General features: G+C 34.6%; 2 protein-coding genes across 24 annotated transcripts in view; one reads left to right on the top strand and one right to left on the bottom strand.

Annotated features, from left to right (window-relative positions):
- CACNA2D3 (calcium voltage-gated channel auxiliary subunit alpha2delta 3) overlaps positions 1-26,363 on the top strand; it is a 531,247-nt gene that overhangs the window by 439,244 nt on the left and 65,640 nt on the right. For all 23 annotated transcript variants that reach the window (XR_007158072.2, XR_007158070.2, XR_007158069.2 and 20 more), the window contains 7 exons: positions 1,247-1,314; positions 3,200-3,245; positions 3,395-3,492; positions 4,303-4,396; positions 6,046-6,141; positions 7,426-7,547; positions 8,118-8,198. Coding sequence is in view for 20 of the 23 variants with exons in the window: in XM_013188465.3 (XP_013043919.1) it covers positions 1,247-1,314; positions 3,200-3,245; positions 3,395-3,492; positions 4,303-4,396; positions 6,046-6,141; positions 7,426-7,547; positions 8,118-8,198 (605 nt within the window). In the remaining 3 variants the exon portion in view is untranslated. The remainder of the gene's footprint in view (positions 1-1,246; positions 1,315-3,199; positions 3,246-3,394; positions 3,493-4,302; positions 4,397-6,045; positions 6,142-7,425; positions 7,548-8,117; positions 8,199-26,363) is intronic.
- Positions 19,582-25,501, bottom strand: LRTM1 (leucine rich repeats and transmembrane domains 1). The gene is made up of 3 exons (XM_013188420.3): positions 25,321-25,501; positions 23,348-23,944; positions 19,582-20,192 (listed from the first exon to the last, which is right to left on the bottom strand). Exons 1-3 carry the CDS (start codon positions 25,325-25,327, stop codon positions 19,759-19,761), a joined length of 1,038 nt encoding a protein of 345 aa, XP_013043874.1. The 5' UTR covers positions 25,328-25,501; the 3' UTR covers positions 19,582-19,758.

Below are 26,363 nucleotides of genomic sequence, written 5' to 3'. Positions count from 1 at the left end.
ATGCTCATATTTGAGTTAGAAATAATCCATTAATAAAATAATATTAACTGTACCCTATGCTTAAAGCAGGAGGCTGATAGCTGTAATACTCAACTGAAATTTTCTTCAATGGAACCTCTTCACAAAACTTGAGCTACATTTTTACATAGAGAAAATATAGGCACATTTCTGTCATCTCTGATGCATGTGTTTATTCTTGTTAAAATCCACACATGGGTGGTAAAACTCAGTGTAATTTTTGTGGCAATGTCATTCTTACCCCATTTAGTAAACAGATGTGGGGCTACATATGTGCATGCAGTGTGACTTCTGATCCTTAGGACAGAAATATAGGAAAACTGTACTGCTTTTTTCAGCATGGTCTGTATGTAGTATAGATGGGATGAGTGTATAGCTTTAGGAAGACAGCAGGGGCAGCAATTATGAAAATATACACTGTAATGTCAAAGATGTTTACTTTCAGCCGGTTTCCAGATTGAGCTTTTCATTGCAGCATGTGTGCTCTTGGACTTGGTGCCTCTACGTGTACTTAAAGTATCAGCCCATGTATCTTCAGTCATACTGGTTACTGGCAGGTCACTAACCTTAGATGAATGAATGCCTAAAGGTATTCTGTGTATGTATTCAATAGGAAGAGTCACGGATCCCTCAGCCAGTTCATTAAATTTGAGTAGTCTAAATGGTAGACTGAAAACCAATGCAAAATAAGGCACTTAACTGTGGAAGTTTACGAAGCTAAAGTCAGTGCAAAAACATTGAACTAGAGAAAAATATGAGTAGCAGAAAAGGTCTGAGAGGAATCATGCTGCTGTTGCTGCATATGAAATCTTTTCCTCTCAGTAGCTCCACTGATTGCCACATTTATGTAGTTTCTCAACATCTCAGTCTGGTTTACAAAAAATTGTCTCCGTCATTGTAAGACCGTGGGCATATTCGAGGCTCAGATGAAGAAATGTCATGCTGGGTGAACAGCAGTAAGTTTAGAGGGGCTCGTTTATTAGTTTGCTAGAGAATAATGGTTTACTGCACCTCTAAACAAACATAAATACAGCCAATTGTTGCAGGAACATCAGAACTGAACCAGCATTGAAACAGCTAGTTGAACAATAAATATGATCAGTGAGGACTTGGAAACAGTTTTGAAGTTAATTGGAGTACACTAGCTAGAAGTGTTAGAAACGAAAATATCTCTGAATGTCTTTTATTGTGTCACAGATTTCAAGGTCCGCTTTATTTCTCTGCACAGTTTAGGTGTGGCTCTCTCTAGAGGACATGGAAAATACTTTTTCAGAGGGAATGTAACTGTAGAAGAAGGTAAGATACTCTCTACCTGGTCACGTTCCTGACACAGTAGTTTAATTGTTGATGTGGAAGACCTACAGCTTGTATGTTTCTCTGCAGATTCCATAAGGGAGTTTGATTGTATTTTATTTTTTAGGTCTTCTACTTCATGGGATTTTTTCCTCATTTATATTAAGCATAGTCTGATTGTGAATTTTCTTTAGATGAGCATCATCTCCTGTCCTCCTCTCTCAGTGTTCCAGAAAACCACTCATAGTCTAATGTTAATTATTTGTGATATTTTCTGAATGAGGTAGCCACCGAGAGCCCTGTAATAGCTATGGCTTTTTTGCTCACACGCTACACATTTTTAAGCATTTCAGAGCTAAAACTATCTAGTCATAGTAAAAGTAACGAGGGGAAAGGCCCTTCTTGCTTTTTTTTTTTGTTGTTTTGTTTTGTTTGTTTTTGTTTTTTGGGTGGGGGTGTAAGTCTGCAAATAAAACGTGTGGAGGAGTCAACTGTTGGATGGTGATAAAATTGTTTGGCAACAAGACCAAAATCTAAGGGTCCTGAAGATGAAGAGAGGACAGAGGCATTTTGCAAGGGTGATTGGGCAAAAGGGGTCTGCAGGAGCTGCTAGCTAGCTTCAGTCTGTGCATTGTGTATGTACCCATCGGAGGAGCTGTGCGTGGTGAGGTGATGAAGTTTTAGGAGTTGCAGAGAAAAAGTTGTTCAAGAGAGGAATATTTTCTGATATTATGCTGAAGTCTCTGTTGGTCTCTGTTTCCAATTCTGTTTCTTCTTTCATTGATGATTTTAAGATTTTATGTCTTCGTTCTTCAGCTGTATGCTAGCAACAAAAATATGTTTTTATTCATGGCAGAACTGTAAAAAGAAATGCTTTATGGTTTATGAAGCAGTTGAATAAAAAAATAAATTTCTAGGTAGAAGGAGAGGACAGCAGAAGGCTTGGAACTTACTCTCCAAATTGTTCCCAACATCTCCTATCTATTTTCTTTAATCTAGCCGTACATTTCTACCGGCCAGTCTGATACTTCCTCCTGGATGCATCACCAAAGAAGTCGATGTAGCTATAACCTTTTCTCCCACTGTTTCCTTCATTGTTCCTCTGTCACTGACACATTATTGTCCTCTCTAAGGATGATAATTGTGGTTCTAGTTTTGACTTTCCTGTTTTCCTTAACCACCATAGGTCTGTCTTTGCATAGTATGTACTCTGGGGGGTTAAACCCAGAGCCTGCCTTCTGAATCCTGTTTGCTTATTGTCTATGGGTACATGCTTTAAGAGTTTTGAAAATTGCCAAAGTACATTTTTATTGTGCTGTATAACTAATGATATAGTTCTTATTTACAAGCATCTGCATGACGTGTTAGAACAATAAACCTTTTCTGAACAATCCAGTAAATTGCAGTTTGTGTTCACAGGTTGTGTGCTTAGTTTTTGGGAGGAGTTGTTTTTTTAATGAAATATTTTTTAAAAGAGAGAAAAACTCCTGTGAAAAGAGAAATATGTGGTTTAGCATAAAGAACTTTACTAGCCACATAGAACAAGGGAGTATGAATAAGAGGGGTTTTAACCATTGTGCATTTCTCTTTGCTCAGGTTTTCTTCTAAACTTCAAATATCTCATATGAGCAATTTGTATGAGTTAAAAATTATCAGGAATAAAAACCCCAAAACTTTTCCTTCCTTTTCATTTTTAGATCTGATTTAGTTGGCTTTTGCCAGTTTGTTAGACCCTAAAGTGTATTTGAACATAGTTTACTGTGATTTATTATATTGTGGTAATAATGCGCTTTCCAAGAAGGGAAGGGTTTATGTTATGGAGTATATGTTAATAACCATCTGTTACCCAGACTGCTCCCTAAATAAGCCATTATTATTCCTGTTACAGGTTTACATGATTTAGAACACCCTGATGTATCTTTAGCAGATGAATGGTAAGCCTTAAACAAAGCATGAAATTGTTGTCTGTTACCCTTCTTGGTTTCATATTGTTTGTGCTTGCTGAAACCAATTCTTTATGTTCAAAGACAAAGATCATGCTTATACATATTAACATTTTAATGTTTTGACAACATGTTCTCAGGTCCTATTGCAACACTGACCTGCATCCTGAACACCGTCAAATGACTCAGTTAGAAGCGATTAAACGATACCTCACAGGAAAAGAGCCATTGCTCCAATGCAAGTATTTTGTTAAATATATATGTAGCAGACATTATCCTAGCTAAAAACTGTTATACTTCACCTTCTACAAAATTGAAAGCTACATAGTTTAACCACTGATAACTTGAGATTGGCTTGCATGGCTAATATCACTTTGCAATTTCATTTGCTTTTGAACTCTTTTCCAGAGTATCAATAAAAAATATTGATGTTTTCTGATTCTTACGGTAAACAATATGCCTGAACCAAATATTCAAGGTTCTGTTCAGATGGTGTAGCTATGCAATGTTATCATTCCATCTGGTTTCATAAATTAAACAGGATTGGTCTGAATCAAGTCTTGAATGACTCTTCTGAAGAATATACCAGATATTTCCCGAGTGTTTTAGGGAGAATATGTATAAAATTAGCATTTCTGAACTGCAAAGCTGAATGAAAAAAACACGTGGATAAGCATATATTTTCTCCGAGATGTTTGCAGAAACAGAGCTAGTGTGACTTAGTAGGCATAATTGTTTCAGCCTTATTTTTTGTGCAAATGTGAGCATGGGATATATGCAGGAATGTGTTATATGAAGTGGAAAATGTATTTTTGTGTTTTCTAGCCAAAAATTGTTGTTGGCAATGAAACTATATATATATATAAAAACTACATTGTAATGAAACACCATGTAATATAGTAAATGCTTAATACTGCAAAAGGTTTGAATGTACATCACAGACAAAATAGAGTTTAGAGTTTTTGTTTTAAAAACAAAAATCTAGTTATCTAACAAAAAAAGAGATCTGTATGGACATATGTTTACTGATTTTACTATAATGTAATAGGTGACAAAGAATTGATCCAGGAAGTTCTGTTTGATGCAGTGGTGAGTGCACCAATTGAAGCTTATTGGACCAGTCTAGCATTAAATAAATCGGAGTAAGTAAGCTTTGTATCAGCCATTATAATTATGGGTATCTTTTTAATAGTTATGTTGAAGAACTGATTAAATACCTTGCAAATTTTGATGCTTTGTCAGATTAGCAATAATTATTTGCATCAGTTTTCTAGTCCCTTTCTGATTATTTGCCTAAGAGTTTTAATTTTTCAACTATATTAAAATGCATGAAATAAATATATTAACCATTTCACCCTAACTAGAACTAATTTTGATTCAGTATTAAGTGTTTATTTTGTAGTATGTACATCATGATGATTAGTTTTAAGGTTACTCAAATTTTACAGTATAACTAATGTAATTGTATACTAACCACAGCACACAGTTGTGACTTTCTAACAAACTGTTTAGAATAATTGAGGAATTTAATGTATAATTTACAAAAATTGTTTATGGAACTGGTAATTTATCTTGGAACAAATTATATACAGAAAAAAATGCCCTGGTAAAATAAATCATTTCTGTAATCCTCTTTTTTATTTTTTTTATTCTTTTTTTTGTTTTCCAGAGCTAAGTGTTAAGCAACAAGATGTTATATATATTAGAGAAAACATGTTAAGATTAGGAGTTTGCATGAGATACTGTTGCTGAAAGGCAATTCTGGGAGTTATCCTGATTAGATTTTTTTAAATTTGAATATAATTTTTTTTTAAAGTTACATGAAAAATGATAATGTCGAAAAAACATACTGAATGAGTAAAATCAGATGCAGTGAGATCTGTTTCATTGAGCTAAGGATTATCCAGTGTCCTCTCAGAAGATAAAGATAGAAAATTATTGCATGCTCATATACTCTAGGCACCAATGAATTTATATAAGAAGCATAAGGTTTCTAGGAATCCTCCTACACAATGAAATAACAACAGATCCAGTAAACACAAGGAAGACAGCTGTGGAGACATACTAGTGGGAGACATTTGATCTCATTTCATATTCTGATTTATGCTAATTAGACAGGACATTTTGTGATAATATATCTGAAGCTCTTGTTGCCCAAACAAGTAGTTTCTTTAAAGCAGCTACCTTGGTACTGTAGCTAGTGATGCAGCAACAGTGTTCAGCCTGACCTACCTGCCACATTTTTTCCTAAGGTCTAGAGGCAAATACCTGTCCTGATGGCAGCTACATTTGACTCCAAGCTGGCTGGTTTAAATCTAGGTTAGTTTTTGCACATTTAAGCAACAATCACACACCTATAGCTTGAAGTGTAGATGTACCATAGAGATGTTGAATAGAAAGGGAGCTGGATCTGGATTTCCTGCTTGTCTTCAGTCACTTGGTGCCAGTGGCTATCAAATGTTTGTTATGTACCTATGCTGACCCTTTTTTATTCTGGCTTCCATATCATCCCATCCCCCAAATCTTGCCAAATTTACCTTCTTCTACTTTTCAGTTGCTTTTGGTCTAAATAACATTTCCACATGGTATGTTTGCCAAAGCACATTTGACTTTAAAGTAAAAAAACAAAAAACAAAAAAAAAAAAAAAACAAAACAAAACAAAACAAAAAAAAAAAACATTTTAAAACTATCTTTCTAAAAATACACTTGTATCTTCTGTGACTGGTAACATAGCTTTATATGTTTACTGCCTGGAAACATTATCTTTGTTTGTGTTCTGCTTTATTTCAGAAATTCTGACAAGGGAGTGGAAGTTGCCTTCCTTGGAACACGGACTGGACTGTCTCGTATCAACCTGTTTGTGGGTCCAGAACAGCTTACTAATCAGTAAGTAACAAAGCTATGCATGGCAACAAAGTGTGAAAAAATGTTTATTTTAGGAAACATATCTACTGTCTCTTCCAGGGTTTTGCTCTGGTGCACTGAAATACATAGAACAAATTAGAAAGATTTAATAGGATCGTTTAAATTCTTCGACTGGAACATTTGAAAAAATGAGCTATTGTATACCTGTATCCTGTACATTTACTTTTCCCTCCACTTTTCTGGAGGTAGCTTCACATCTTTATTCTTCAGAGGAGATTCAGAGGAGAGTTCAGGATATGCTACATCTGTAGATGCCAAGGGATTTTTCATTTTTTTAATATCTCATCTAAAAACAAATATCTTAGACATTTTCAGGGTTTTAATGTTATTGTTTTCCAAAATTTTTTTGCTATTGAAATCTAAGTGACAGATGTGGACTAGGTAGAAGGATAATCAAGAGATCTCATAATTCAAAACTTTCCTTTTTTGCTTCCTTGAAGATGTTACGCAGTGGAGGTAGAGGTTTCTTAGAATGGAGAGCTGTAAAATCAGGTCTGATAATTAATGCCTTTTCCAGGCAGCAGCTTGATAGTATCAGGCAAATCTATATGCATTATGCGTGTCAAAGAAAATCTGTACTTGATGTTTATGATAAATTGTTTATTGAATATAAAATTGTATGATGTTTATCTGACCAGAAAATATTTACTGCAGTGTGAGTAGCCTGACAGGTAAGATCAATGGTACTTCAATTTCTTACTTTTAAACAGTAAACTAGAACAATGGCATTGAGACTGTATTTGCTGTTTTTCCCCATGGGAACTTTCTTTTGTCAGTATTCCATGAGATCATTAAAAAATAAAGTATGTAGTTGTCCACTACCTCCCTTATATATTCTTTGTAAAGTAGGTTATTAATTACTTTTTTTTCCTTAAAAACGTATGTCAGTGGCAGCAAATTACCAAACCTTCATTACCTTTTTCACATTGCACAATTCACGGATCTTGCATTCTTCAGAGAGAGAATTTAGACTAAACATTTTTATTTTATATCTGTACAAATGTATTTAGTGGTACTTAGTTTACTATTTTTTCCATCCTTCACAACAAAAACAATTGCAAGTCTGCCTCAAATCATTATTAGGGGCTGAAGTTAACCTTTTGTTGTACAAATAGTGTTAGAAAAATGTCCCAAACTATTTTCTTTTCTGAAACAATGAGTTTTGTTTTTTCTTGTCTTTCGAAGATAGATACTACTGTGCGGCATGCCACAAACAAGTATTTTCTTTCTCTCTTCTTTCTCAAGAGATTTCCTGACAGCTGAAGACAAGGAGAACATTTTTAATGCTGATCATTTTCCACTCTGGTACAGAAGAGCTGCTGAGCAAATACCTGGGAGCTTTGTCTATTCAATTCCATTTAGTACAGGTCTATAATTTTGTCATACCCTACATTCTGAGCCATATATGATACTGAAAAGATACTAAGTATGTCAATACCGAGTAGGCTCTGTAGTTAATCTCAAATGTTAATACATACATTGAAATTTGCAGCTTGTTTACTGGTCCCTTGACCAGGTTCATCTTCTATAGGGCTCAAAGTGAAAACCCAAGATGCCATGTAACAGTTATTGTTGAATATTTGCATAGGTTTAACTTACAGTCTAGTATTGTAAGCAAGTCCAACAGAACAAGTATCAACATCACAGAGAAGTCCTACCAGTTGTCACCTTTGTTGCCAGTTTTTGCAGAGAAGGCAAGAGTTTGATTACTCATGTCAGTGTTTTAAGCTTGTTGGGATGGGGAATTTTGAAATGCTAGTGCCTGTATATTGTGTGCATACATACACTATGAGGTTTGCTGTCTTATTAACACATTTCCTGAGCACTGTATTCATTAAATTATTTCAAACCAGGGGGTGAGGGTGGAAAGCTGAATTTCTTTATTCTGCAGTATCTTATTTCTTTTCTTTTTTTTTTTTTCTTAATACACCTTGCAGAAACAGCAAACAAAAGCAATGTAGTGACAGCCAGTACAGCTATTCAACTTTTGGATGACAGAAAATCCCCAGTCGTTGCAGGTAAAATTGTTGGTTTTTTTTTTTTTGTTCATTTTTTTCAAAGCAGTATATGTTCTTCACTTCCTATTTTAGCTAGCAGGAACTTAATGTAGGAATATAATCTTACAAGAGAAGAGGAGGATGGAAAGATGCAGAGTCAACTAAATGACATAAATGTTTAATTCTTAAAGAACACTTACTGACTCCTCTCCCTAAGATCTTGATCCTTTATTAATTGAATTTATTGATTAATCTAAACTCTCTGTCAGCAATGGAGTTTAATTTAATAGAAATAATAACCATTATCAGTGAAATATTTTTAAAAGACATGATTCTATATCATCATTGATTGGAATATATTATGTTAAGGAAAAGGAGGTATAAATGACTATCTGATGCGTAAAGATTCCATACAATCTTCAGGTTTGAAAATCCCGTTCTGTAACAAATGATATCAAGTGATCAGTTTGCCTAGATTATCAGAGGTGTGATTTGATCAGAGAATATAAATTGGATAACAAAGCTCTTCAGTTTACCACCCAAGAGTATAACAGTACCTAAAGACTATAAAGTGAAGTTTGGCAGCTACAGATTAGAGATTAAATGTACAGATTTAAAAATTAAAATAAGTAATTTTTAATTGTTGGACATTGCTCACTCAATTTCAGATGCTCTTCTGAACAGTTTTCGCTAGATATTAGTAGTTACTGAATCTGAAGTAGGAATTAAGTTAGAGAAGCCTTATGGCTTATTATACCAGAAACCAAGCCGTTTTATAGAAAATTGGGTAGCTACCACATGAAGCAAGAACCATTTCCCATTCTTCTCGTATTTAAAATATGATTTAAAATGCAGTAAGATATGTCGAATACTATCCTGAAAGAGCAAGAATATACAAGGTAATTCAGAAACCTCTAATCTGGCTTTTTACTTTTCTTTCTATAACATTTAGTAACTGAACTAGAGATTTTTTGGGGGGTATGAAGCATTTTGAAATAATATGCTTTGAAAAATTTTTCCTTCCCCCTAGTCTGTATGCATGCTTTCAGTTTTTATAGGGTTGGGGGTTGGACCAAATAGTGGACAAACTATTTTGCATGAAACTATCAGTCAGTCACAGCCATTCAGAGAGAAAGAAGTACATGCATTAATCTTGTCCTCTTTAAGTTGAGATTGTAAATGTACCATGAAATTTGTATTTTTTCTATTAAAAAACTTTCAGCAAAGTTGACAGCATCTACTTCAAATTTTAGGTTTTATTATAAAGTTGACAGAGTTCTTTTTAGGCAAAATGGATCCGGAGGCAGAAATTTGAGGAGTGGTAAAGGGACAAAATTTGAAGTATTTGCCAGACTTGGGAGACTAAAGTAGGATTATGGGTAATGTTTTCAAATACCTACATCAAGGTTCACATTTTGGCCAAAACATCTCATTTTAATTTGTGTCAACTGAGTATTCCTTGTCACTATTTGGTCTGAGTGGATTACAGAAAGCAGCAGTGTGGGATACACATTCCATGTAAAATCACTCTGTTCCCAGAAGGGATTTGACTGGAAATAAAGCTGTGCTAGAATGTTGTTTATTGCAGATAACTGCAAGAGTTTAAAGCAGGAAAAGAGAAAATAGAGCAATGCTACAAAATGGTAGTTAGTTAAAATGGCCTGAGTTAGGCCTGCCCATGGTGGGCATCCAACTCAATTGAACTCTTATTACAAAGTCTTCACTCCTGTTTTCTTTGTAGTTTTTGGTTGGTTCTGTTCTTGTAGAAAGGGATCAATTATAACAGACTTTGTATGCAAATCTATGCTATGGCTCATTGGAAGCAGGAAGACTCAACCCTTTTAATATAGGCAAAAATTCCTAATATCAGTGAGACTACAGACTGTTACTACAGAAGACTTGAGTGTCACTGTTGCTGTTTCACCATCTGTAACTATTAATGACAGTTCACTGTGAGAATGCATTTCCTTACTGGGGAAAAAAAAAAGTAATTTGTTTTTGAAAATCCCTCCTGCCTCTTTCAACTGAGACTGTGAGTTTTTGCTTATATGAATGCAAGTTTCTACAGAAAGTGTGAAAGAAGGAGATAAGTCTTTAATATAGTTGTGGTAGCAGCATATTTATTACTGTTTTTACAGAGTTCAATTTATTTGCAGGAGACAGAGACAATAGTACTGACAGCAGTTTTTTTTTTTTTTGCAGTGAAAACACATTTATGCTTAAATTTCTTTGTCTTAGTGTTCTCTATTATCATGCCACCTATACATAGCTTACATTATAATGATCAGTTTCTTCAAACTGCCCATGTTACAATATTAAGGAGAATGAAAGATGATAGAATTTTTATTTTTATTTTATTCTTCTAAACATGATCTAAAAATTATAGAATCATCCAAGTCTTGAAATTCCATGAGATCATAGAATAACAGAAAAGCCCAGGCTGAAAAAGACCTTAGAGATCACCTGCTCCAACCTTTCATGGTAAAAGCAGGGCCTAGACAAGGTTGTCTAACACCTTGTCTAGATGAATCTTAAAAGTCTCAAGGGTTGGAATGTAAGGTAAGATGTCATGTAAGAGCAACATTACTTTTAGTGAGCAAGAAGACAGCAGTCAATCAAGGATGTCTCAATTTAGGTTGCAATCTAGTTATTAAAAATGAGGCTGACTGAATTCTCTCTTCTGATGCTCATATGAAAGACTACATTTATGCTAAGGATTGAATTAGAATTCAGCATAACAATGTTGTATTATTTGATACTGCATGATGACTGAACTGAGTTATATCCCTGATGCGAACCTCTACTTCCAAGTGAATGCATGGGCATTTGAGGAGTGCAAAATAGAATTTATATATGTACAGTTATTTTGGTTTTATTTCCATTTATTTTATTTCCATTTGAAGTGGGGAAAGTGACTGTTTCATCGTTATAATTTTGTTTAAAATCAATTTTTAAAGATACAGACTAGTCACATACATGAATCACAGAATCACAGAACAGTTGAGGTTGGACACAACCTCTTGAAATCATCTAGGCCAACCCCAGTGCTCAGGCAGAATCATCCACAGCAGGTTGCCCAGAACCATGTCCAGTCAGATTTTGAATGTCACCACAGATGGAGGGGCAACAACCTCTGGGAAGCATTTTCCAGGGTGTGACCACTCTCACAGTAAAAACAACAAAAAACAAAACCAGAAAAGAATGAAAACAAAACAAAAAAAGCCCACAACCAAACCTGTTTTCTTGTGAAACCATGTCCATGTTGCAAAAAGGTATGCAAACTTGTCATAGGAAGACCATGAAATGTGCCTGCATTTCTAGTATTGCACCATGGAACAGCAGCATGATACTTAGTGAACATTAATCAATCTAAATCAGTCTAATCAATCTAATCAGTCTAGATTTATATCACAGTCTTAATTTAAGCAAATATCCATGTTATCAGTTGCAAACAACCTTTCTAAATACAAAGATTTGAAAAACATGCATATAAAAAAGCATATAAAAACAAGCATATAAAAATGGTACAAGTTTGAAACCTAGTATGAATGTCATCAGCCTGTTGCCACGATGGAAAGGTTGCAGTAGAAAATGATTTACTAGAAGTAACTAGATATGAACAACGTTTGTTTGTTTGTTAGTTTGCTTTTTGTTTTTATCAGGAGGTGGCAATAGTAGTAAATATGTAGAATTGCAAAGATGTTTTGTTAATTTTTACATTAACGAAGTATGAGAGAGGAATATCTAATGAAGTTTTGTACTTATTTTCCACCAAAATATTTTATAAATGATAAGTTTTGGATGGGAGTTCCTATTCTTCAAGTTTGAATTTAGGGCATGGAAAACACAAAATGAATTATCTCTGCACATGTAATTTTCAGTGGTCTCTTCATCAAAATCAAGTAGTATTTTGATTTGCTTATTGTAAGAACAATAAAACTTTACCAATAAAGTCAGACCTGTGGCGTCTGAAAAGAAGCAAGCCCTCATTGCTGTGCATCAACTTAACTGGAATACTGTAGCAAGGGAAGGGCAGTGTAGCTAAATTAGAGAGAAATTTAAGTTCTCCAGTAACCTGAAGATTTCTTATATTCAGTGTAATTCTAAACAGAAAAGAAATCCGTGTTGTTCTTAAAGGCATCTTTACGGTCACTTTTTAGCAAAGACCAGTGAGTGACTGGGAGGTGCATTCAAATATTGCCATGGCTCTGTGAATCTACCCTGACATACTGTTTCCTGATGAAGCTATGTAAAAAGACTGCAGTAATTCCTGCTTTGACGCAAGGGAAAAATCAGTTCATAGGGAGCCCTGTTTACTTTCATTATTGCAAGCTTCTTGGTAGATGTTTTTGTTTTCTTTCTGTGCATTAAGCATTCCTTATACAGATGGCCTAAAGATCAGCCGCTCTCAGAATCTTCACAGACACCAAAGGGTCAGATCCTGCCATTCCTTACCAAGTTGATACAGTTATAACTTGTATGTAGTCCTTTCAAGAGAATAGACTTACCGTTACTTTTCAAAATGATTAAAGATGGGTAAATTTTTTCTCATTGCCATTATTTTCTGCTACCAAGCAGCAAAACCTGAGAAGAAAATGGAAGGTACTTATTCATATTTTTATATAGGGTCTTGTCTTTCTACAGGTATGTGACACACAAGGTTCTGGGGAAGCCGTCCTTCAAATGCATGGCAGGTGCATTAAATTCCATGGTAGATGGTGCCATAGCATTAAATTCCATAGTACACGGTGCCATAGCAAAAAGGAACAGTAACTGTTAGATTACTCCCTGTTCTCTGCCACAGAGTAGTGTTGTGAGACCAACAGAAAGAATTTATCATGTAAGAGATGTCTTAGGAAAAAATATCGTTATATGGCTTACAAGAGTAAAAGAAATAACTTTTAAAGTAATACTACTGATGTCTGCTAAAAATGCAGATCATACCTAAGAGTTACTTTATGTATATATTATTTATATTTAAAGATACACTGATATATAAAAAAATATTTCAGCAGGCTTTTGTAATCAGATATAGGAGGTATTAGAGAATCTGAAGAAAAGACAGGCTAATCCTCTTCTATTCACCAATAGTTTGATTTTTATATGCTTTTACCAAAAATCCTTATTATGCAAATGTAGAATACTATGTTTTATACCTGCAAACGGATTGTCCGATGTAAAACCAGGATCCTTTCCCTTTCCAGTATTTAACTTTTCAGAACTGATTGTTTTTCTAGACAGTCCATATACAGGTTCAAGGTTCTTGTCTCCAAATCCTAGTTAAATACTTGCAATTGTTCTTAGCTACCACCTTCATTGTTCTAATTTTAGTATCGTTTAAGAAAAAAAAATGTTATAACTGGAAATTCAGTTATTCCATGTTATATATCCCCAAACTAAAAAAGGCTAAAACCTTTCAGGTATTTTGAGTGAGCTTGAATTTTGAAGATTTAGGTTCTCCTTTTTGTTTCCCCATCCATAAGATAGATGAAATCTTTACCATATCTTCTTTCAGCACTAATTTGTTAAAAATGGCACGTGATTTTGAATGCTTCTACTCTGGCCACAGGAAAGTGACTCTGAAAACCCTGCTGTTTAAGCTATTTCAAACAGTGCCTTGAAGAAAGGAAAGACCTAAAATCTCATATTACTTTTAAAATACAAGTTTGTCTTTCTGAGGCTGGTCACACTTCTTCAGTTTTTTAATCGTTCCTGTTTGAATCAGCCTCTGTAGAATGGCAATTTGAAAGGAAGATTGATGAATATACCAGTTTTCCAGTAACTGAGACTTTGGGTTATCTAGGCTGTAAGTACGCAAGATTGTTTTATACTATCATGGAGGAAACTGTGTGATGTAGAACTAACTGCCTTCTATTAAAACAAACAAACAAACAAACAAAAAACCTTCATTGCCTTCTTTTATGTGTGTTAGTAATCATTATAAATGCTACTTTGAAACACTATTTAGGATTTCTTGAAGTGAATTAGAATGAAGTTTGTATGCATCTCTCTCTTTGACCCAGATCCAGCATGTGTTTTGGAAAAATGACATCCAATAATTTAATTAAAAGTAGTGAAGTACTTATATTTCTAGGAATGGCAAGTATTTTAAAAGTTTCTCAAATAGTTAAGTCAGTTATTGTTACAACAGCATAGAGTTAAATATATCTATTTTAAATCTCTCTGTACAGCTTGCTTTTATTTTTTTTTTTCCTTTTTGTCACATGTATTGCTTTGGTATTACTATATTATTAAAAACATACAAGCAAATGTCACTGTCATACAGAGTCCCTAAAATTTATGACACCATCTATAAAACTGCATTTTAGTACGAAGGCCTAAGGGAAAATGAATATGTCATCCTAATGACACATCAACCAAATTTTTGAAGCATTCTAAAATAGATGTTTTCCTTGTCAGGCAAGACAGTGATTTACTTAATCTTTACTCCACATTGTGAGCCACAGAAGATTATATTCAGCAGTAGTGTTTAGTAAATCCCTCAAAATGCTTTGCATGCTTTGGTGAAAAACCACTAGTTTATGTTTTTCCAGAGTTTTTTGTTCATTTTGAATATTATCTGTGTATTCATAAATCTAATATTGGTATATAGTCTAATGTTTTCTTTGGAATTTATATTTGCACAGCCTAGCATTAAGCAACTGACAGACTTAGGTTAGGAGTCACAACTTAGGAAACAGGATTTGTAGATAATGCATGAGGACAGGTAGGCTCCTCTAAAAAATGCTTTGGAGCAAGTGGTAAAATCCTGCCTCTTGTCCTTGACTGAACAGCAAATCTGAAGTCAGATGGTACACAGTTCACACACTTGCCTTCATTTGTGTTGATTCTCTATTCGTTTTATCATACAGAATTAGTGTTTGGAATAATTAATGTGGATCTTTAAGATATTTCTCTGCTAGTGTTGCCTTGAGAATATAACCCCCATTTACGTAATTCTTGGGCTTTCCTTAGAACTTGTTCTCAAAGAATCTAGGGCACTGATGGATGAATGAAGTGAGTATCCCAACATGTACAGTATACACATAGTAAATATAGTAATATAGTAAATTCCATAGAGCATTCTTCTCTTCATTTCTGTACCTCTGCTTTGATGTTGGTGGGTTTTGTTTGTTTTTGAGTACTATGTAATTCTGACAGGTGGGAAGAGCTTAAGTAGAAGAATGGATCTTGAGATCTACTAGAAATCAGATTTTATTTATTTATTTATTTATTTATTTTCCTAAATAACTCTGCTGGCAAAATAAATCATTGATTGCAGAACAAGACAGCAGATAAGATGTCAGGTCCTTTTTAAAAATTCACATACTGCAGAAGTATAAAGTTCAAAAATACTTTGAGTGATTCTCTGCAATTATGTAGTATATGAATACATTAATCCCAGTTTGAGTACTGTGAATTACTTATTTCCTCCCCGTAGACTACATTTCCAAACATTAATAATTTCCTTTTTCTTCTCTTTTTGTTTGTTGTGTTTTGAAACGAGCTTGGTAGTTTTATGCAGAAAGTCAAATGTGTAGTGTAAATAGCCTAAAATCTGGGGAATCTCTCAGTAATCAGAAATGATAACTGCAGCTTTCACTGGAGATAGTTATGAACTATGTAGCCATTGGTTTGCTTATGATGGATTTCTAATTCCTATTCCTTCTCCCCTGTTGTGGCTTTGCTGCCACATCCAGATGATTGATGTTGCTGCCTGTCTCATCTGGGGAGCATACAGTCATTTTTCAGGTAATATAAGCCCAGGAAGTACCAAAACCCTTCGTGATTATTAGCACTATGACACTTTTCAGCCAAGTTCGAAGATCAAAGTTGTAAAAGTTGGCATACTTTCTGGATGCTTAACTAAAGCCTGCATGTCTTTGTCTTCTGGCCAGCAAAGATAGATGGTTATTAGTAGGCAACAGTTGGCCTTTTTTTTTTTTTTTGTTAAGGCTGTTAATGATAGATAAGCTATGCATAACATCACTAAATGTTCTACTTTGATATTCAAGAAGAGGGATCCTGATTTTGGTTGGACATTGCATTACTAGGGAATAATGAGGCTGAATTTTGATTGTTTTTTCAAGCTTTGGATGGAAAGGCACATATGGCAAGCAAGTACATTTCAGTTTAAGCTTTGTTTCTTTCAATATAATTTCTAAGGACAATTCCTGTAAAAAATGTTGGCATAGTAAAGTTTTTTAATCTCTTTTCTAATTTAAAACTTTAAAGGCCAATTTTTCTGAAAACAAAGTAATACAATGAGCCTCTTTATGAAAGACAGGAATAAAACAATATGTTTACATTCTCTGTCTTTGCAAATACCTTGCAGAGTAGCGTGCCCTGATATTTTCCTTAATTTTGTGGGAAGGAGTGTTTTTCACTGAGATTAGGAAAAAATACTGTACTTACTATAATACTTCTCATTAGGTTTCTGGAAAAACAACAAAGCTTTCTCAGCAACCTTTATCTGAAATATAAATCTGTGCAGACAACCTATTTCAGCAGCAGATATCCATTGCTAAGCTTTACAAATTAAGGGGCTTCTGTGAGGAATCACTAGATCCAGTCTTCCGCTTGTTACAGTCAACAATTGTTATGGGCGACAAACTGTGCCTTTTATCTCTATTTTTCAGTAGCTGAACGTTCTGTTTCCTTTACTGAAAATAAATAATTTTGCATTTATTAATTTAAGTAAATGCTTTTCTCTTTTGACTGCCTGTTGTTTTCTTGTCATCATAAATAACTGGAATTTATTAACTGCAAACAATTGTAAATTTGTATACTCTTACCAAAGTTAAATGAGACATTTCTCTCTCTCTCTCTTTTTTTTTTTTTCTTTTTCTTTTCTTAACATCAAGTTAGAAAGTATAAATCAGATTTTGCATGGATTGGCTTGCTGTACTCTTTTAGCAGAGTGAACAAATAGAAATACAAAATACTTTGCTTTCTGGCAGAACTCCATATCAATTTACAGCCTTATGCGTGCATGAAAATCCCCCAAGCATCTTAAATTTGACTTGGAAAGAGTTCCTTTAAATGTTGTTGTGCCCTTCATTGCCTCTTATTCACTTTCTTACAGTAAGAAAAATCTAAAGGTCTCTTTTTTTTCTTTTAACAGGACTGTTCTTTAAAGACTAAGATGATGTACTGGTTATTACTAAAAAGGAAATATTTAATCAAGCTATATTTTTACTTTGCTTGAGGACATCGGAAGTATGAACTTCCTTGTAACGGAAGCTGCATTGCTGTATCTAAGCCTATTAAAAGACAGTGGGTGAAATCTCCATGGAGGTCAGAGGTTTCTTAACTTTTATTTTAGGATCTGAACTCTGAATGCAGCTGTGCTCATTTTAGGTGGTCACCATAGGAAGACATTGTGGTTTGGCTTGTCTCTGATTTATTTTTTTGTCCCGTGGACAGTAAGATCCTATCCTGAATTATTTCAGTATTCTCTGTCTGCCAAACTGTGTTTTGCTTTGCAAAATGTTGTCCTGCTAAATGGATACAAGAGTAGAAAATGTAGATCTCAACACTTGAATGAGTTAGCTCTGAAAAGAGATTGTTCATTAAAATTTAGAAAAGAAAAAAAAAGAAAAAAAGAAAAAAAAAGAAAAAAAAGTATCAAATTCATTTCAGAGATAGTTCAGAAATACATCATCAAGAGATTTAAAAAGCCTGAATATAAATATTCTAATAGATTCTGTCCTGATAATGTCTCAGATGAAGTAATGTGCCTGGTCTAGGGTACCACATTTAAAATATAATAAAAACTGAAAAGGTTCCATGGAATGCAGGGGGTGGAAAAAGTTTGGAAAATGTGACCTTATAGAAAATTTTGAAACAGCTTGGGTTTTTTAGTCCAGGACAGAGAGGAATGAGGACAGCCTAATAATAAGAAGTACTTAACTGTTACAAGAGAGGGAGGGAGGGAAGACAGTAATTAATTGTTTTCAATGTCTGCTAGATTTACATTAAGACTGAGATGCTTAATTTTCTCTGGACATGAAAGTAACTGCAGATGCAGGAATAAGCTTTCAAATTAAGGTTTCAATTATTACTAAGTAGATAAGAGCAAGGGTTACATGACTCCTGCCATATAGCCCATTACTCAGTTGAGGCTGTTATTAGAATAGCTTGCTCTGGGAACCCTTCTGTTGGAAGGAAATCCTAGGTCTCTGAATGCCATGTTACAGCTTCCTTTTGCCCTTTTGGAGAGTGTTACTCAGCTGTTGTCCTCAAGTTTCTGGCCTATAAAACCCACCGACAATATTTTCAGCAAAGCAGGTTTAGGATAGATGCTGAGAAAAAAACCTGCAGACTACAAGCACAGTTGATTTCTGCATCAGCTGCCTAGACGGGTCTTTAATCCATGTCACTGGAGAGGTTTAAAAACACCTTAGAAAAATGTCTGTCACAAATAGTCCAGATATACTTCATCTAGTCTCAGAAAGGGTAGGTGGAGTAGCTGATCTCTCTTGGCTGTCTTGAAACTATTCTTTCTATCAATTATTTGAAAAATACTTCTGCATGTTCAAAATACTCTTTCTGTCCTAAATTTATGTTACTCTGTTTTGGCTTTGATTTCCTTTGATGGCAAAACCGTGCTACAGAAAGGGCGGATCCTTGAACAAATTCAGCTGAATGTTTTCTCTGTCAGAACTAGAACGTGTAAACATGCAGCTATATTATCCTTCCTGCTGAAGGGCAGCATTGTGATCAGGGCTGCCTCTGGAGTCCTGAAATTTTCAAAATGGAACAGGTGTGTGGATTTGGAATTAAGAAGCTTCAGAAATGTCTGTCGCAAGCATGTATACCACTAGGAGAATGGGTAGTGTCTCTTCATATATGCTATCTATGCTTATCTCAGTGCTTGTACCTGCAACATATTCCTTCCTCTTCCTTTGATGTCTTAGCTCTCTTCCTTCTTCCCTAGTAAGTACTTTAAAAATGAAATGTGATGCCTAACAAGGTAATTCCTGTTTTCTAAACTACATAATGGATGTAATGCTTATTTATTGTCTCCTAGGGCAGATTAGCAAGTAGAATGCATTTGGAAATGTTTTTAAAAATGTTCTAAGTTATCACTGGCAATGTATGGACTGCCCAGTTCTAAAACTGGCTATGGACTGTATTTTGGAATACATATCAGATAATCTAAGATCTCAAAATCTCTTCATTTATAGCTATTGTATTTGTCTTTGCAGAAGGCTCACTTGTGTTGGGTAGTGACTTGGCTACACCATAAGTTGTATATTGTACTAATATTACCTCAAGAGCTAGTCATGAAGAATGGAATACTTGGAAAGGGCTACATCAAAATTTCATTATCTCAAGCACTCAGCCTTACATAGAGGCTTCAGAATATACAGCAAAAACTATAGATACATTTGCGTTCTGCTACATAAAGTCCTTATATTTATTCCAAGGAATGAATATACATGTGTACATAAAATTTCTTCAATGTGAAAAAGGAAAGAAAAGGAGTCATAACTATTATATTCATTCTATTTAGATTCTGGGCTTTTTAACTGAAGTGAGGGCTCTTTATTTTGAAGAAACCAAAGACAAAAGTAACTCAAGCTAAGGAACTATCGAATGGCTCTTTTTCCTCAGGAGTCCCATGCTGTCTTGCTGGGGCCAAATGTTCTCTGTGGTATTTAGCAGTAATTGCCGCATAGGCGCAACCATAAACAGCAGCTGCCAACATCATTAGACAAACAATTCCACAGACAACTCCGGTTATTACTACAGTGGCGATTGCATGACGCAAACTAACAGGCCTTGGCTTTGGTTTGGATTCACAGTTTGACTGGCTGTTTTCCCCATGTTCGTTGTGATGAGCATGCTTCAGAGAACTTCGGTACTCGAAGTTGTGGTGATGAATGCTAGCCAGATGAACATGAGCTGTTGTAAGAGGGCATGCCCCAAACAGCTCATAAGGAACTTTGAGGAGGTCCTTGCCCTTCCGAATCCCTGGTGTTGAGCAGATAATGCCATCACTTATTCCTCCTTTAAAAAATAAATAAATCAATCAATAAATAAAATATGGTTTTATTATAATTTGTGAACTCTCTTCATGTAAAAATAACACATATGAATTACATTTATAGTTAGCTTTGACTTTATACTTTTGAAGGTTTATAGCTATATCTTTTTTCAGCTATATCAAAGATAAGATTATTACACTTTAATAGTAATAGAAGAAATAATTTGTAAGTACTAATTCATCAGGAATTCTAATCTGTGCTTTATGGATGCTAAAGAAAGAAACAACAGGAGTATAAAAGTAAGCAAGAAAGAAATCATAGATAAAAAGTAAGACATTGCTAACAGAAAATTCTTTGCATTCAAATTCCTACCATTACTTGTTTTTATAAGTAAAAATTGAAACAATATACTTAGTAAACATATCCCACTTGACTGAAATATCCCATTTCCATCATTCATTTCTCATGAATCATTCTTCTGGCATCATACAGTAATTACAGCAAAGCAAAGGGAAAGTTCAGTAAGTTGTATACCTGAGAAACCTTTTCAAGCGAAGTTCATGGTAAGAAAATATTCAGAGATCTAAAGGAGGTAAGATTAATCAGTCTATTAGCTTGTTCAAATGGTAGACTTCATGGTTGCTTTCAGCCAGCTTCTGCTCTCTCTCGAAGGATGTTCTTAGTATAACGGGAAATGAAGTAGTCCTGGTAAATCACGCTGTTTTTCCTCAGCATGTAGAGCAACACACACTGGGTGTAGCCTTCAGGGCTCAAATTAGTCTGTATATCACGGCTTTAGGGGTATAGTGTGTCGAGGAGTCAACAAGGCCAAAACCAATGTTTACATATTTTGAAAGTTTAACTCAATCAAGTCAGCTGAATTTTCTCCCTCCTCCCTGTCTGAAGTAAACCATCTTTTATTTAAAGGCGGGCACAGAAATTTTCATCTTGGAAAGGATTTTTTTGAGAAAGTATTGAATATAGATGAACTCAAGCTGAAATGTGGAGACTACTTTTCCACAAATATTGATGATGTTCTAAGACGTATAAGCATAGCAGCTTGTCACTTGGTTTTTAATAGCCAAATGTAAAGCCTGGTTCCAGAAACCTCCAACAAGTTAGTTTGAATGTGGATATAGATAAATTTCCAAATTCTACAACTGTGGTCCTTCTAAGATTATAAGAAACTAAAATTTTGATGCTTGGGATAGAAGACTGGAGTTCTGCCTGAATTGAAGAATTCTTTATAATTATTTAAGAGTGTGCATCAAATGTCAATTTCCTGAGCTGGATTCAGCTAAAAATACATCCTTCAGAGTTGTATCGGACAAATCACTTAATACTGCTAAATTCAGGCTGTATTTCATCTTTAGCAGTGCTTTGTTAGGACTTGCAATGTTTGTAGAGCCACAGTAATCTTTTGTTATAAGTACACTGTATAAGTAATAAGAATGTGAGATGCAAATGGTTTTTCTTCATGTGATTCACACAAGTAATTTCAGGGAAGGACAAATATAGAAGAGCACATAGTATGTTGGCTTCCTTTAAGATCTCTTGCTAAAATTAGTTTGTAAGTTCCATATCTCTTCATTTTACTTATCTGTGCAATGCTCAGAAAACTGGAAGGGCATCACTGAATTTCTAAATAATGTTGGTTTTTAAAATAATCTATGGAATTTATGCTGCTGGCAGAGTAATTAAAATAATCTGATATGTTTACTTGGATCATTAAATTCTTCTGCACAGAGAACTCAAAACCCCTTCTGAAATATGTTGTAGGGAATGGTTCCTGCATAATGCAACTTTAAGTTCTGGGATCATGTAATATTTTACCAATCCAAAATATTAAGATTTTAACCCTGAGAGGCATTTAGCCTTTTGTCTATTCTAAAAGATTACTTCTGGCAGTGGTTTTACCTCCCCCAGAAGACTGCTCCTTCATAGCTGCATAGACATTTCAGCTTTTCAGCTGGCCTGTAGACTTCTGATGCTTGAAGATGGCAGCCCAGTCACTTACAGGCAACAAGGACCATCTTCACACTGTGTGTCACCTTCATTTACAGATAGATAATCAGTATCTTATATCACATTCAAGCATCAAAGCCTAATTTAGAGAAAAGTAAATTACACTACTGTTTTGAATTCTCCATTTTCGAACATACCTCCCAGGGGAAAGAAAGAAATTTCTTTTAATGCTTAATTCCTTGTCTGCATACGTTGACTTCAGGCAAAATGGATATGAACAACGCTTTCGGAAGATGAACGCTCGTTTTCTTTATTTCAATCACCTTGAATTTTGAAGTTTCTCTGAACTCAGTAAGCAAAACAAATTCAGAGATATATAAAATAATTAAATCATATTCTTTTATATAGCATAACTCTTGAATATATTTAAAAGCAGGTGCGACCAAAAATTGAGGTGACTTTTATGTACAGAATTTCCTGTGTGATGGTATTGCACATATCTGTGAGGACAATGCCAGTAAATTTAGTACTACTCCTAGTTAACAACAAATTAGGAAGCAACACTAGACAAAAGTAAGCTTGTACAAGGTGTTACACACACTTTTAGGTAGAGCTAATTAAATTCAAAAAAAAAAAAAAAAAGAGCTACCAAGTGAGAATTTAAAGAGAGTCTTTAAGAATTAGAATCTTGAGTTCTCTAAAGCTAAATTGGTATTGCTATCTATCTGTGTTGATGTTTATCCTCATGTACCAGCTAAAAAACATCTGAACAGTAGGCTGGTTTCTACCAAAAGAACTGTGGTAGAATTAAAACAAGTGCACATGTGCACAAATACACTTGTTATGCAGATAGATACAGAGTTAGATATACAGATTTAATGTAGAAATATAGAGATAGATGCAGATTTAATATAGAGATATGGATATATACGTGTATGCTTACTACTTAGATGTATTTTCAGAATGTATATATGCACACTGTGTATTCTTATTCTCTCTCTTTCTGCAAAGGTCCTCTATGATTCTGTTTTGCCACCTGTAATTGTGAAAGCACCCATATTCTGAGCTATGTATAAGCATGTATTTTAGTATGCTTATTTGAGGGGATGATGCGAGGTGTGAGGTAAATTGTTAAAACACAGCCGCAAAGATCAGTTAGATGCTGGTTAAGTGTCCTTATGTGCATTGTATGTAATGAGAAGAATTCCTTACCTCTGTATAAAAAACTTTCCAGCCACAGTTTCAGGCCAAAGACATTGCAGTTACATTGCCAGGGATTATCTTTGAAAAGAACAACTTTCAGGTTTGGAAGTGACTCCAGCAGAACTCTTTCCATTTTCTGAAGTTTGTTGTGTTTCACAGACAGCAATGTTATATTCCCTGTGCTGTTTCCAAAAGTCTCAGGCAAACGTATAATGCTGTTGGATGACAAGTCCAGTTCTTTGAGGTGTGGGAGGAAACTGAAAGTCTTGTTTTCTATATAATGAATCAAATTTCTGGTTAGGTTTAGAACCTGTAGATATCGTAATTTTTGGAAAGCACCTGGTGCCAAACTTGAGAGAGAATTATTAGACAAGTCTAAGATTTTGAGCAGTGGTGTTCCAGTAAATGCATTTTCATTGATTCTCCAAATACGGTTGTTCTGCAACTGTAGTATCTGAATTCCAGGAGGTAAGTGGGCAGGAATTTCTGTAAGTCCTCTATTCTTGCAGTCTGCAGTCTTTGAAACCGTGTGGCATAGGCATTTTTCAGGACATCCATGAGCAACATATATTAGCAAGATGAAACTCAGCACCCAAAGCCAGTTACCTGTATCACAAATGAAAGAAGCAATAATGATTTGAAATTATTATAAAATGTTTGTCTTTTGGCAGTATAGGTCAATAACAAGAGCAAAGGACATACAGCTCCATCAAAAACTATAATGTAGGTAGCATAAATATAGATCATAATTTTTACAGTGCATTAGCAAGTTACAGATAGTACTGAAATAATTCTATAATGCAGAATGAAGCTGTGATATTTGAAGGGAATTCTACTGAATTTCTAAAATTACTAAATTCTAATGTTTCTCTTTTTTTGTGGTAGTAATAACTTAGAGACATCTTATGCTTTTAGTTTTTTTTGCATTTTTACTAGTTTCTACCTAAAAATCTACTAGTTTACTACCTAAAAAAAATAAGTTAATGTGCTGTCAAAAGAATAACAAGTTTGAAAGACATTGGTATAAAAACAGTTAACAGATTTTTTTCAGAAATCTGGATCCTTTAAATTTGTTCTTTAAAATATCTATGTTTACACATATTGCTTAATTCCCATATCTGAATTCCAGCTGTACTTCCCAGAGATACAAGTTTCTACACACTCTGCAAACATTTGTCAAGGAGCTGTTAAAAAGATAAAATGAGGTCATAGGAGCACTTAATAATATTTATTATTTGTAATTATAATTTGCTCCCTGATGTTCAGGTCAGCTTTAACAGAAAAAATAATAGTTTTTACCTTTCATGTATTGCTAGTGATCTTCCTTTGTAAACAAGGTGCCATTTCATGCATAGTATGAAATTTATTTAAAAAAAAAACAAAAATCAGATGATGTTGAGTGATTTGAGTTTCTTTGACTCAGAGTGATAAATCCTTTTATAACATTGTTTGTGAGACATCTCAACTTTTTTTTTTTTTTTTTTTACTATTTACTGTTTCAAAATGAAAAATATTTTAGTCAGTTACTGCTTGAAAACCATTGAAAATTAAAAGACATAATGTTTATTGGCTTACAGAGATCAAATGTTAATTAGTAACAAGGAATACCATATTGAAGGAACAACTGTATTATTCTAAGATTAAATATGATGAATGTATAAATAAAAGTTTTACTTTGAGGCTACAGTTTGACTTGCAAACTCCTAATGAATTTTCATTTTAAAATGAAATAGTATTTATATTAAAATTGCAAACATCTTCTGCATTTCTTTACTTCTGTATTGTAAAAATCATTTGAAAGAATACAGCATTCCTGCAAACAAGGTAAGCAATACATTCAGTTCATTATATTGTTCTGCAACAGTTGTCTTCAGAAGCCAACATACAGCTGCCAATGTAAAATTAAAAAATAAACACAGATTAAGGAAATGCCTAGAGAATAGAGTAATTATATTATTCATCTGAATGCTTCAGTATCTCACCTGTCATTCTGCTTTGCTTGTTCCCCACCTGGCAGAAGATTCAGTCCAGCTTTCTGAAGTAGAATAGTAACATACACTTTATTCTTATTCCTCCTTCAAATCTGTAACGTTTTTTTTTTTTTTAGATAGTATCTGTGGCTTCAGTGGAAGTGCAACTCTTCCTAGTGAGTTACTCCATCAGCCTTTGTATTTTTCTTTGTCACAATCTCCCCCCCCCCCCCCCACCCCGCCCAATCCATTTATGACTCTCAGAGGCTTACTCTGCCTTTTAATCAGTCAACAGTCCATGCAAAGAGTGTCTGTCAACTCTAACTGGGCAGCTGTAACATACAAATCATGACCTGATAGCCCTGCCTTTTCAATTATTTAATCTACCTCAAATACAAGGCACAAAAATAAAGCTGCCTTTTAAAATCCAGTATAGTTTCTGAGTTGTGGTGGATTATTAGCTGTACCGTGTCAGTTTTTGCAAGATCAGATGACTCTGAACATGGATTCTGATTATCTTGAGCTGTGACTGGAGGCAGTGGAGTGTATAATGCTACAAATAGGCATGTGGGTTGATAATATGGTTTTGACAGTGCACTTGCTTGCTCTTCTAAGCTTATTCGTCTGACATCCATTAGTTGTGCTGACAGGATTTTCTTCCATGGGAACACAGAACTGGTGGCTTCTTCGATAAAATGGCATATGTACTGGTATGGTCACTGAGAATACTGCAGAAATTTATTTCCAAACATATTGGAAAGAAAGGGCAGGTGGTATGAAAATTGTACTTCCTGTGTTCTTAGGGTGCCTTGATTTGCCTTTTTGTTATTTCTTCAATGTAACTCATTCATACTGTACCTGCTACAACAACAAAAGGATTAATGACCTGTGACGGTGAAATAACTCAAAGGTGTTTAAAGGAATTAGTGATCTGGTACAATGGTGTCTTTCAAGGTCATATGATCACTCCATCTGTTAGCTTTCCTATGAGGAGGGAAGTTGTGCAATCAGAAGCTTTCAGGACAGTTCTTACATGTAGCACTGCTTGCATGAGT

The sequence above is a fragment of the Anser cygnoides genome, chromosome 10 (assembly GCF_040182565.1).
Source record: "Anser cygnoides isolate HZ-2024a breed goose chromosome 10, Taihu_goose_T2T_genome, whole genome shotgun sequence".
NCBI lineage: Eukaryota > Metazoa > Chordata > Aves > Anseriformes > Anatidae > Anser > Anser cygnoides.
This window is presented reverse-complemented; position numbering and strand designations above follow the sequence as displayed.